Source organism: Falco punctatus, assembly GCF_963210335.1.
Source record: "Falco punctatus genome assembly, chromosome: Z".
Lineage (NCBI taxonomy): Eukaryota > Metazoa > Chordata > Aves > Falconiformes > Falconidae > Falco > Falco punctatus.
Window position 1 is genome coordinate 60,895,193 of NC_137586.1, and position 14,336 is coordinate 60,909,528.

The 14,336-nt window shown below is 35.5% G+C and overlaps 1 protein-coding gene across 2 annotated transcripts in view; it reads left to right on the forward strand.

The window, feature by feature from the left end:
- The window catches only part of MAN2A1 (mannosidase alpha class 2A member 1), a 128,045-nt gene that overhangs the window by 52,331 nt on the left and 61,378 nt on the right, over positions 1–14,336 (forward strand). For both annotated transcript variants that reach the window (XM_080371225.1, XM_080371224.1), the window contains exons 10-12: positions 4,641–4,826; positions 6,205–6,319; positions 9,207–9,274. In XM_080371225.1, the coding sequence (XP_080227351.1) occupies positions 4,641–4,826; positions 6,205–6,319; positions 9,207–9,274 (369 nt within the window). The remainder of the gene's footprint in view (positions 1–4,640; positions 4,827–6,204; positions 6,320–9,206; positions 9,275–14,336) is intronic.

Genomic DNA, 14,336 nt, shown 5'->3' on the forward strand with positions numbered 1-14,336 from the left:
ATCTAAGGCCAAAACCTGGAAACTGTGTCTGAAAGATGCTTCTTCCAGGGATCCTTAGTCAAAGGATATTATTTTCTAGAAGGACCCTTCAAAACTCATCTACCTGTAGTGCTCCTATATGCTCTTAAGACCTTTTGGTGCTGGAGAAGAACTTCTGTAATGCTGAGAAATATGTTGTGTATGTGTTTTAATGGGTGGTGGTGGCAAAAGAGGTGTGGAAAGAATTGTTTTTGGAGGCAGATACAAGTACCTTTTAGAAGAGAAACATCCGTATCTAGCAGAATTTATTTTCCTTCTTCCAGGCAATAAAGTCTTCGGTAAAGCTTTGCAAACCTGGGACACAACTACTCTGTGATCTGTTTTTTCTTGCAATGAGAGTGGCTTTTTCTAGCCTTCATTCTATACTCTTGAGAATACAGAGTAAGAGACCTGAGGAGATCAAGAAAATCAATGAAGAAATGAAAGCAATAGAGAATAAGAAATTTGTAAGAGAAGTGAGATCACAGGCCTGAGAATAAGAAGGATGTTAGGGAAGAGACAATGCAACATAACTTTGAAGGCATTGCATTGACCATCAAGGGGAAGTTTCACAGATGGGAAAGCAGGGAGGAAAGAAGTGACAGGCTGTGAGGAAGAAGAAAAATAAGACCAAAGCTGAAAGGAGTGAGAAAAAGTAAGTCTAGGATACCTTTGACAGAAGAATGTAAAAATAATATAGTAAGGAGAAGTTTTCAGAGTGACTTCTGCAGTGTTTTAATCAGAATTTTGAACACTAAAAGTGTTATGCTTAATATATGTACCTGAAAATGTTAGAAGATTACAAAAAAGGCACTTACAAGGCTAACAGTAATTAGGAAGTTCAACAACTATTCAGAAAGAGTTTATCAATAGACTATCATCACTAAGAATATGATTTTATTAGAAGCATTTTATTTTTTATTTACTGTATCAACACTATAAATACTAATTAGCTCTGTTCTCATTAGCTTGTTTATCATAATCTTTGATTTTCAGCAGAACCAGCCTTGTTTAATGTTGCTATTGGAAAAGACAAGCTATATAGAAAACAGGACAGATGATGTCCATATAAATTGAATTCCCTACTGAATTGCTTTTCATACTTCTGCATGAATTCCTTTCTGTTAAATTGCACCAAGGATTTAATTTTCTCTAAGTTTTATCATAGCCCATTTTCTCAAAGATTTAAAGTGTTTGCTTCATTGCCATTTTCCTGGGGTTTATTACTTATGATGCAGAAAACTTAATATAAATTGCTTTCAGGTTTATTTGTAGTATTTACAACTTTACACTGTTAAAAGGTGTCTTCTTCTAAGAACTTGAGTTACCTTTAACTTGTGAAAATGATGCTAGACTTACAGGTAAAGAATCTCTGGAAGAAAACTAAACCATCAGTCTTGTTAATTAAAACAAAGCATGTTTCTAAAAATTTCTAGGGAATTCTTCATCGTTCATTATCCACTGTGGAGAACAGGTCAGAACAAAATGCATAGATGTACTCTTGTCAGTGTAGTATCAGGAGTTTTTGGCAACTTTGCTTTCAGACATCTGGAGAATCTTCAAAGATGGTTTGTTAGCTGTGAGAACAGCAGAACTGGGGGTTTTGTCTTTTATTTTTTATTTTCTTAAAAGTCAGAGGAAATATGTTATGGTCATGTTTAATTAATAACACACTTGACCCAATCTCTATGATTAAATTTTCCATAGTTCTTTCTGAGCTAACATATGTATCTATCTAGTGTGCATATATATGTGTACATATATATATGAGAGGGGGATTGAACCATGAACAGGAATTAAAAATGTATGTGTATGTGTTCTTTATCAAGAATGAATTCTTAAGTTCTAGCAGTACCAAGATTAAGAAGAACTTCACTGCTACATAATAGCCAGGAAACAGTTTTCAGTCTCAGGACATGCTATGGTGGGTGGCCATTTAAGCAAGAAAAGAGTTGGTTGGGTGCGTTTTTCCAAAACTTTTTTGAAAACAGGCTTTGTGCATTAAAGAAAGTGAGTGCATGATAGTTTTGATTTTGTGGTGGAGATTGACATCAGTGTTGATTTGTGATTTTATTTTTTTTTAATCATAAGTGAGAGATGGATGGATTGAAGTAGTTTGAAGGGTGATGAGATCAGTGACCAGAAGTTTGCTTAACATACTAGTGGAAGGATGTGAAGAACAGCAGCATAGTTGGGAACAAGAGTGCATTCTGGTTTCATTGTTAACAGATAGGTTGGGGAAAAATTACAGCAAGTCTGCAAAAAATACTGGAATTTGGAAGCAGGACAAGAGCAGTGATACTTCTAGTGGTACAGATGGACAGAAAAGATCACATCTTGAGAGGTCAGAAACTCTTTGGGAAATTTATTTATTATTTATTTAGCTTAGATACAAAGTGGACCTAAAGGTAAGCTAGAGTAGGCTTTGTGCAATCAGTAAAGCAAATTTTGATCTGTTTGTAATGTCCCATCAGGCAGAGATACAGTGACAAATTACAACAAAGTGGAAAATCTGTGGTAACTACTTAAGGTAATCTGCAGTAGTTTGAAATAGAGGTGAGAAAACAAAGGCTTTATACAGCTTTTATAGAAGGATATTCAAGAGGAGTAAATGCTTACTTCTAAGTTGAAGCATTCTCTAATGTTTCTTGTAGTTTCACTTCTGAGTGCCTTTCATCTTTCACCATTGAACCATTCTAATGTTTAGAATAATATTGAGACTTGAAAATTTTACTTCTAAGAGACTGGTGTACTGAATGAATGTGTAAAACAGCATCAGTTATTTTTCTGAAAGGCAAAAGGGTTCCAAGTGTTCCTTATAGACAAAATGGATTTAAAGTGAAGTCCTGGGAGTAGTTTGAACTGAAAATACATTTACTATACAACTTCATTGTAATGTTACTTTTTCTAGTTTTAAGGTTGTGACCTTGTTTATTAATAACGGACTTCCCTATTTAAAAAAAAAAAAAAAAAAAAAAAAAAGGAAAAAAGAGGTGGGATTGTGGGAAGTAAAATGTAACTGGTATTGTGGGGACTAACATTTTATAAATCTTTACTTCATAGCTACAGTTGGGTCAGTGTTTACTAGCTAAGTCAGTGTTTATCCACTAGATGAATGTGCATCTCATGCCTTTTTAACTACAATGTACTAGTTTTCCTTTCAAGTTAAGCTATAATAGAACAAAGGTGGAGGAATATGTAGATGTAGGCATTTGCACTAATCAATGTTAAAATCACAACTATTGAGTTTAAGTGCACTAGTAATAAGAAAAGGAACGACGCCTTTTAACACCTTGATTTTGCGTGTAACGTCTGAACAGTTATTTTACCTGTAAGACCAGAATCTCATCCTTTTCCTCAAATCTTGACAGTATGAAAATAAATTGAGTTGTATATTTGCAAGGTACCTTTCAGTTCAGTTTGACATTATTTGCAGTTTTTACATAGTTGTCACCTATGTGATGCATGAAGACAAAGAGACTAAACTGATTCCAAATATATTTTTCATGTTAATAGTTAATATAAATGCACAGTCTGAAAACCCAAGCTGAGAGTGATTTTACAATTTGTTGTTGTACTTAGTTTAAATTGGAACACATGTACTCACGACAGCCTAGGTAAATGTGAACGTTGATGCATTTTCCCTTTTTTTTTTTATTTACATCCTAAGAAGTTAGTTTTATATTTGTTTCAGGAGCATATATTATTTTACTTTCTTTCCTCTTTGTAACATTAAACTGCATCTTCTTGGTGTCTCCAAACACCTGAGAAACATTAAGTTCAAATAAAGTTTGAATAGAAATCTGACACTTTTCAGACTTACACAACCAGAACTGTAACATTTTAGTAAATGGAGGTAGGGGAAGAACGTTAACAGATGGTTTCTCAGAATTTCTACAGGCATCTTTGTTAGTCAAGTACTCATAATAACTGGCAATTACAGGTTTTTACTTTTTGTAAAATAAATATAGATTCTCATAAAGCAAGTGACAACCCAGTGGTAGTATGTTAGTGCTAGGCTTTTGCTTAAGGAGAAGGACTCTGCATTGTGTTCAGTCAGAGTTTTTGAGTGCAGCATTCTCAGTGTTAAGTGAATATATAGTGAGCAGGTGCATGAACTGCCTATCTTCAAGAGAATTTAGTTTGCTTAAAGTAGAAATGGCAGAATAGATACTATATGGCATGTACAGATCAATATATTTCTTTAAAACAGTTTTTTTTGTTTAATAAATCGCTTTTTGAAATAGGAATTGTGTATCTCCTGTAAGGCAGTCTATCCTTACTGTATCACTTTAAGATCAGATCTATATACCTCACATGTTTGTGAAAACTGTATCTTAATTTGTACTGTTGTATTTTTATTTTATAAGCTCTATTTTCATCACTGAAGGCTTGTAAGAAGCTTACAAGGTGTGAAATTAGCTGATGGTGAAGTGCCGCAGTGGTTTTCAACTGTTTGAATCTAGAGATAGGCTAAAAAGTACAAGATCAATGTTTAAAGAACTTGTGGAACTAGGCGTGTGGAAAAATACAAAAATATCCGTTTATTTTTCAAGTAAAATGTGTGTTGCATTTTGCTTTTTAAACCTATATAAATATTTGATTCTTCTCTGCAATTCCAGGTCAGCTGAAATCCTCTACTCCTTGGCTTTGGTACAGTCCAGTAAATCTGAGAAGATGAGTGTATTTCCTTCAGTGAATAACTATAAATTGCTGACAGAAGCTAGGAGGAACCTTGGACTCTTTCAGCATCATGATGCTATTACAGGAACAGCTAAAGATTGGGTAGTTGTGGATTATGGCACTAGGTAAGTTATTGTAAATATGTAAACTTAAATCTTGATTTCCTTTGCTTTTTGAAAACAGAAGTATTTATTTCAGAGATACAGATTTGCTGTAGCTCGCAAAATAGTACTGAAAGTCTACTGGTGCTTTGCAAAAGAAGTTAACTTGGTTACACACGCTCTTAATTTATGAAATATTTTTTAATCCTCTGAAGTAAGAATTTGATGTCAAAACAAAATTTCCAAGGTTTCCAAAGAAGCTAGGTAGGCATGATACCAAGAGTTCCTTAATAACAGGGCTGTTATTTTCTGCAGTTAACTAGTGTATAGGAGAACATTTTATATCTGCCTGTGCTAAATAATCATCAAGACACATGCTAATTTAAGCATATATTCCTTGGAAAATCCACACCCTCTGTAATGTACCTTCAGTGTGGGAAATTTTTTTTATGTTTCCAATCTTCTACTTATTTTGTCTGTTTATTCTGTTAGATCTGGTGGTTAGTTGCTTTCTCAGTATTTACAAATTATTCTGCTATCTACTTTGTGGAATCTTTTTTGAATAGTGTATTTTATATTCGTATGTATGTCAACATATGCTTTAAGGTTTTTTTCAGAAAATTTTTAATGTTAGGCGCTAGTAAATGTGATTAATTGAGGTAGATGATAGTAGATGGTTCATAGTAGAGCATGTCCATTAAATAAGTTATGGTTTTAAATGTCCCTAAAATAGTCTCTCTCAGTTTAAACTACTGCATTCATGACAAGGATTTTTAAATTCCATAAATCTGTTAAATGCTTATCTATTAAAAACATAGGTGTGATCAAGTTATAAACACATGCAGTGCACTTGGATATGAGGCAGTAAAAGGCTTTTTTTCACTTTACAAAAAAGTTACACAGCACTCAGTATTTGAGAATTTGTAAATCTTGTGTCAGTGGAAGCAGTGGAAATAGTGGTAATTTAAATTTTTGTGTTTCTGACTCTTTTTCTAATCCTGTTTAAACATAACCCTGACTTTGTGACGAGCATTTCAGGCTTATCTTTGCTGTAGGTACTGGAAATAAAACATACAAACCACAGACTTTCCTAAGACAAGCATTTTGAAAAAGTGCTTGGTATTTTGAGGATATACATTTTGTAGCATAGCAGTGGGGTAGAGACGTACCTCATTTTCAGTATGCAAGGTAGAAACATAATGAAATTCAGAATTCTTTTGCATTTTGCAGTCTGGTGACCTGCTGCAATTAGCTGTTCTTACTGTCATGTTATATTGATATTACAAATTACATTTGTTTTTCTGTAACATACTTTTGAGTTCTTTGATCTTTTAAAATGTTCATGCTATCACATTGAATAAAAACAACTGAAAACTAACTAAGACATTAAAATTTTGAACAGGCTTTTCCATTCAATAATGAACTTGAAGAAAGTGATAATTGACTCTGCTCATATTCTAATCCTGAAGGACAAAGGTACTTACAATTATGACACATCAACTCCATTTCTGAAGATGGTGAGCTATCTTTCTTGATTTTTTCCAAAAATGAAATGTGAACTATGTCTTTTCAATACAGTTTGAGTGGTCTGGAAGGAAAGTTAGAATGAAATTTGCTGCTTAATACCTACTTAAAAATCTGCTGCTTACCACTCTTCATATTAAATGAAGATATTGGGAAGTAAAAAGTGAAAACTTCAGCAGTTAATGCTGAACCCCCTACACATATCTAAAGTAAATGGGCTTATTTTGTTCCACTGGTGAATCACATAGTAAACCTAGGTGTTACGGTACTTTTGTGGGCATAATTTGTTGACATGCATATGATAAGTAAATGTATATGATGATCTGCAGTCCTGTAATTTGGCTTTACTTAATACTTAACAAATGTAGGAACAGGAAACTTTCCGTCCTGAACATAAGCCTAAGTTGAATTTGCAAGGCAAGTCTAGGCAAGCCCTGCTTTTCTCCTTAGCTGAAATCACTTGAAACAAGAATCTACCAATGATAAAGTAAACAACAGATCCACACACATCTTGAGACCCATTTTACAGTGAAGAGTACCTTGAAGGATTACACTTACTAATATTGTTTCCTTTCAGATTTCTTGGTTTCTTTTCTATTTGAGCAGAAGCTCTTTGCTGTGATAGGTAGTCTTTGGAAGTCCATATACCTGGTATAAAGAGGAAACAAGATGCTTTAAATTCTTTGTGCATAAACATAGCAGGATTAAGACAGTCTTTATTATATGGTTACCTTACACTAACATAACTAATATGACACATATTCTGCTGGCTTAGGTGTGCCAAATGTGTCATACTTTGAATTACCCTTCCAGTCACATACATTAAATAAATAAATAAGTTAAAATTGTTTTTTTTTACGGTTTATTACTTCGATATTAATATATACGTCCATGGAGCATATGTGCCTGTGGGTGTGTGCTACATGCGTGTGTGCCATGAATACGTCATTTTTCTCCTGGTTGGAAAAGGTAACAAAATGAATGTGCACCTTCATAAAGTAAGAATGTTTCAAAGTAATTTGTGGAATGAAATTTTCACTTGTGCTCTGAATTATATTGGAAGATGATGTGTTACTACGTTTTGCAAAACTTGCATTGTTCCTGTTCTTTATAAGTCTGGATTAATACCACTGGATTGTAGAAGTGCTAACTGCTGTTTAAACTGCATATTGCCTAGAAGCATACTAAGTCAAACTCTCCCTCCCCACTGTGAAAGCAGAAACAAAAAGAAATTTCTTATTTCAATAAATTTATTATAGCTATATAAACCAGGAAAAAGTGATTGCAGAAGTAGATTATGATTTATCTGTATGATATACAGTAACTGCAGCATACCATAAATCTAATATTCACACAGTACTTTGCCACAACAAAAAGTTTATAATTTGGGATTTGTAAAATGGGATAATGCAAGAACTTCAGGTTATTTACAAAAATTCTTTTGCAAACCTTGAGTAAGTAGAAAGTTCAAAGGCACTTGCTTTCAAATACCATCATGGTATTTTGGTGGCTGATGGAAGCTGACATCAAGAATTGCTCAGATATGGGCATTCAGAATGAATGCTGAGACTTGAGAAAGACAAATGGTGAAGACCTGAAGATTGAAAATGGCTTTGTCTTTGAAGGGTGAAGAAGGAAAAAACACGTGGTCAAAGGAACAGAGCAAGAGACTGTAGCAGCATTCCAGTAGATAGTAGGTTACAACCAGAATAAACTGGCCCTTCTTGAGGCCAGGAAAAAGGCAGTTGGAAATGAGACATGGTGGAAGGATTTCATAATGACACTACTAGTACTGTGTTTCTGCTATTCTTAATTATTAGTTACATGCAAAATCATCATGGTTTTCTCAGCTGGTAACTGAATACCTTGCATATCATGTCTTAAGTTTTATGGACTCTGCATCAGTAAACAAACAAACACTAGATAGCTTGGAAGACAATACACTGAAAATCAGAAGAAACTTGGAGATCCCTGCATGATCCAACCAATAGGATGAGATTCAACCTATAAAACAATGCAGCCATTGCAGCATTCCTGTATATTAGGCTTGTTTCTTTGAGTGCAGGAAGAAAACTTTCATGTAAATGTCAATAGTTGGATTTCAAAAACATAATTTTTAGGATGTTTTGGAATATTTTGAGTAACTGAGAGCTTTGCGCTTCAGTTACAAAGTCTGTAATTCTCAGCATTATAGGAACTATCAAAGGTATATAACAGTACATCAACAGCTTGGCTGTTGTCTTAAAAGACTAATGCCATAGTGACAGCAATGGCTTGTCACTACCTTTTGCCACTGGTAGTGAGCCCTGGTTTGTATTTTATTTAAGAAAAGAGAGAAACTCATGAAAAATAAGAATTCAATATTGTGAAACAATTCTTCAAGTAGTTTATATCACATAAAAATCATACCAACACCCCAAATTATGTTTTTTGAAAATCCAGACAACTAAACTCAAAATCTGTCTGATAAATACACACGAGTTGTAGGGTTTCAGAATAGATTTAAATCAAAAGAAAGTGAATAAAAATATATGGTAAGTATTTGTAAAATTTGAAGGAAGATGGCAATTATGATGTCTTGTATGCAGAAAGGAAAACACGGGGGTGGCAATCTGATAATGGTATCTAATAAGAGACATCTAGTGAAAGCAAATGTTCCCCAATGAATTGGTGAAAGTAAGCCTTTTTCTTTTGTCAGTCTCAAGTACTTAGTTTGTAAACTTTTGTGGTTCATCGTCCTATGTAGCATGCTAAAATAGGCTTCTGTTTATGATATGGCTAGCGTGGTTTTGTAATTCATAAGGTTCATATCACAGACAAAGCTCATATATCATACATTTAAGTGTATTCAAAAGCAAATTCAAAGATGTTCTCTTGTAGGATGATGTTCAGTCTTCCCAAGATTCTTTGCCACACAAGACAGTTATAAAGCTGACATTGCAACCAAGGTAAATAATTTATGTATTAATTAGTGTATGAGATTCTTCTACCGATGTTTGTGTTTTCACTACCTAGTAGGTTTTTATGCCATTTCATTTTTTTAACTTTCACTCATAAAAAAAAATAAATAAAATGTAGTCTGGCATATTATGCTAATATTATGTGTAGTTGAAAAACGACACAGCAGTTTTAAAACTATAGAAGTTTCTCACGTGGCACTAATTCAGCTGCAGCAGGTAGTAGGTTTACTATGTGCTTTTATAGCATTGAAATCCTTAATAAATTATACTTGAAAGGAGCAGTAGAAAATTCTAATTAGACATAATTAAAACATAATTAGTAGTGTGAGCAAAAACTTAGTTTTTATAAGGCCTAAAAATCACAATATAGAAAAGCTGGATTTTCTTTACAATTCAAGTAGAAGATAAATTAGGACACTGTTTTCTCTTAATTGCAACTTTCCATTGTATTAAAAGAGCTTACTACTTTAATTATATTTAGGTTTAGAGTATTCAGTTGAAACTGACATCCTGCTATGCCCATGAACATTCAGTATCCAACCTGAAATAACTTAAACATTCATAAAAGTCTACTAATCCAAATAAAGTGAATAATAAGACTTATGAATATGAGAGCTGCTATGGGTGTAAATCAAATTATACAATGTTTTTGCTAACAGAACAGATGATTTAAGATTAATTTTAAAAGTAGTGTACTATTTTTGCTGATGTTAGTATTTATTTTTTCTAGTTCTAGCAAGTGGCAAGCTAATAAAACCTACTTGACTAATTCACGAAGGTATCACACTATTCAGCAGACTAACGGCTACTGTTAAAAATTCTAATCAGATTCGTCAAGAAAACAAGCAGTTTGGTCCTTGTGAGCTTCTGGGGGAAGCTATCTTGAGTCTTCTAAAGTTAAATATGTATAATATATGTGTATATATAGTTTTAATAGAAGCTTGTTTCTAGTAGTCATGTTGACATACATACTGTTTGTTTTTTTTTAAATAGAACTTCTGTTCTCTTATTGCAGTTCTAGATAGGTGCTAATAAATTATATTAAACTTGTCCAAAATGATCAGGTGCCTAGATATGTAACTAAAAAGGTTTTAACTTCTTAAAAATGTGCTCTCAGATATCTTCAATGGGAGAGACTGTATATATTGTATATAAACAGTTGGCTGGAGGCAAGTTATAAAGTAGACTTTTTGCCATTTGAGGATAGCTTTTAATTCTTTTGCTTTCCTTGCCTAGGTTAGTTGCTGAAATTTCCCCCATAGTATTTCCATGCCCCTTCCATCCCCTGTGATACTCCTTTTGTTTGCATCCCGCTTATCTCTCTGCATAGTATGCTAAGTAAGTTTTTTCCCTTTTTGGTGTTTGTGCATTTATGCATATGAAGTAGATACACATGCCAAGCCTTTTTATTTTAAAATTAATATTATCCTAGCAGTCTTTTGCTGCTGTTCTCTAAAGTTGTGTGAAGTTACTAAGACGGTAACATTGGTAGATAATTGCTTATTTTAATTTGCCTGTGTGAAGATATTATACAGTCATTTTGAGATGCAATTCATGTTCCAAAGGCTGTGTAATCAGAGTTATGGGAGATAGAATAAAGATGAAAAAAGTGTGAGGTAGAAGGGGAGGAGAAGAATTACAAAGGAATGTTGATACTGCTGCCTGAAGACCTGTTGTTTTGTAATGACTTCCTGTTTGGAAACATTTTCAAAGTAATGTTGAAGTACACACTACATATTTCCTTTATTGTTAAAACTTTAATTTGAATATCTGTATGTTCAATTATTTTGTCTTATAAAAACGGATTTAGTCTTTCTAGGCTTCTAACTTTATCCCTGGTTCTAATCTGAATTTCCACTATTATTACCATTGTGAAAAGTGGTATGTAAGCTCAGACAGTAACTTCTGCTTAAGTCTAGTATGTGAATATTATGACTGTGTGTCTGATTTTTCTAGGTTACCAGTAAAGATGTGAAATGTTAATTTCAGCTGAATCTTAAACTCGCCTTGATAAATTTACCATTAAAGATTACTGTGCTTAAACTTCAGTAAGAAGCTTCTAAAACAGAAACTGATTTTTCCTTTCGAATTTTGAGGCATCAGCAGATTGAAAATACTGATTCTTGCCAAAACTTAATTATTTGGTTATCCTCTGTGCATAAGTCCTTTATTGTTTGTAGCGTGAAATCTCTAGATTTATTTCTGATAATGTGTTTTAATATACCATTATGTGGTATTAATATTAATTAATGGTATTAATATACCATTATTCTTTAATTGGCTGAATATTTACCTTTTTGTAGCATTCCATTTCAAGATTTTGAAAAATAGCTATATTGTAAATTGACTATTCTTATAAAAGTTTTGTTCATATCACCTATAAATTTAGAGGAAAACTACTGACAGGAAGCTCATAAGATTTTTAATGTGATTAATTAGTCATTTTCCTATTGTTTTTCTTATTTTACTGAGTTGATGCTGTCAATTTCAAATCTAACCTGCTTTTCAATGGGAGAGTAGTTGATGGTATGCTTTTGTCTCTCTCATCCAGCCTTCCTTTTGATGATTTTGAGTTGTGTTCTCTTCACTGCTTATGAAAGTTTGTAGTCAGTAGTAAAAACTGATCAGACAGACTGTACAGGAGAGCTAGTACAGCTTGATTACATGCAAAAAAAGAGGAAAAAAACTGCTGTTTCAGCAGTCAGTGTTCTACTATGAAGTAGCTCCAGATTGTTGTGTGTTTAAGAAATGCCTTTCAAGCTGCTTCTAAGCAGGTACCACTTTTAATATATTTGGTATTGTTTCCTCTCGACCTGTGCATCTCATCTCTGTAGGGCTCTGTTGCCGTATTTTTATGAATCTGTAATTACATAAAAAAAGAGTAAGGTGTTAGTTTCAATGAAATAGAGTACTTTAAATCTTACTGTGACTGCCACCTTAGAACAACTAAGTGGTCTTATGATTAGGCTTTTGAGTACTGAAAATATGGTGTCTTTAATTATAGTAAACCCCTTTAATAAAGTAGCATGCCTTTTACAAAATTGTTACTTTCATCTGAAAACAAAGCTTTTGCAAGAAAATATCCAACTAGAAATGGAACTGCTTTTGTCTTGTTCTGAAATTAACAAATAATACAGCTTGTCTTGGAGACAAAGCCCACGAGTATACTGATAAACTGGATGCTGCATCATACTTTCGTGACAGCCCTGTCCTTTGATAGTGTCTTTGCTGCTTGGGAGTAGTCTGACAGAGGTCATTCTTCCCAAATGTCAAAAGGCTTGCACTCACTGGACTTGGACAGTGGTGTTGGGTGCGTTTGAACATCTTGCCATCCAGTTTAAGCTGTGACCTGTTGATACAGGGTATGTCGACAGTGTGCGTGGCAAGATTTCTTAGCTTTTTTTAATCTGTGGTGTTTCCTGGAGACAGCATTGCAGGGGAATGTGATACATGATGGAATAACTGAATTGGCTGTCCGTACCAGCTTGGATGTTGTAGTATTGTTTGGCACAACATGTTGAGCCTAGGAGTGAATGAGATCTAACAGTATCCAGTATCAGTCATGCTCTGCTCCCCCCCCCCCCCCCCCAACTCCACCCCCCCTCCACCCCCCCCCCCCCCCCACCCCCCCGGTTTGTTTGTTTTTTTTAATTACTTCTGAGCCTTCATGTACCTGACTGGGGTGTTGTTGTGGTTTAACCCCAGCTGGTAATTAAGTGCCACACAGCCACTCACTCCCCTCTCACACAGGGGTGGGAGGAGAATCGGAAAGGAATGTAAAACTCAAGAGTTGGGATAAGAACAATCTAATAATTGAAATAGGATAAAAATGAAAGAACAATAATAACAATGATGACAATAACAGTTATAATGAAAAGGGAGGAGGGGGAAAGAATGAAATCCAGAGGGAAAGGAAGAAAGAAAACACAGGGTGCACAATGCAGCTGCTCGCTGCCCAATGCCCAGCCAGTCCCCGAGCAATGACCTGCCTGCCTTGGCCAGCCCCTGTGGTGGTTTAACCCCGGCCGGCAACCAAGCCCCAGGCAGCCGCTCAGTCCCTCCCCCTCACCCAGGGGGCTGGGGAGGAGAATCAGAAAGAAATGTAAAACTCGAGGGCTGAGATAAGAACATTTTAGTAAGTAAAGCAAAAGCCACACACGCAAGCAAAGCAGAACAAGGAATTCATTCACCGCTTCCCACGGGCAGGCAGGTGCTCAGCCATCCCCAGGACAGCCGGGCTCCATCACGCGTAACGGTTACTTGGGAAGACAAACGCCATAATGCCACATGTCCCCCCCTTCCTTCTTCTTCCCCCCAGTTTATATACTCAGCACGACACCCCATGGTGTGGAATATCCCTTTGGGCAGCCCGGGCCAGCTGTCCTGGCTGTGTCCCCTCCCAGCTCCCTGTGCCCCCCCAGCCCTCTCGCTGGCCGGGCCTGAGACCCTGAGAAGTCCCTGACTGAGTATAGACACCACCCGGGCACAGCCAAACCCACCCGTGTGCTGTCAGCATTGCTCGCACAGCACAGCCACAGCACAGCTGCACCCGCTGCGGAGAAGGAAGTTAACCCTATCTCAGCTGAAGCCAGGACACCCCCCAGGAATAAATACTCAGCATGACATCCCATGCTATAGAATACCTTTTGGCTGGTTCAGGTCAGCTGTCCTGGCTGTGTCCCCTCCCAGTTCCTTGTGCCCCTCGAGCCTTTTTGCTAGCAAGGCCAGAGAAACTGAAAAGTCCTTGACTTAGTATAAGCATTATCTAGCAGCAACTAAAAACATCATTGCGTTATCAACATTGTTCTTGCATCAGAGCCAAAACACAGCAGGTACTAGTTCCTAAGAAGATAATTAACTCCATCCCAGCTGAAACCAGGACAAGCACTGAGCTCCATTGCACTCTACAAGTGTGGTGTAAGACATCCCATATGAACTGAAGATACTGTGATACTGAAAGATTTTTTACAAATCGTTGATTTAGGATTATTTTTAGTGGTAGACCAGCAGTACTTATAATATGCCCAGAAATCATTTTTGTCAGCTAATC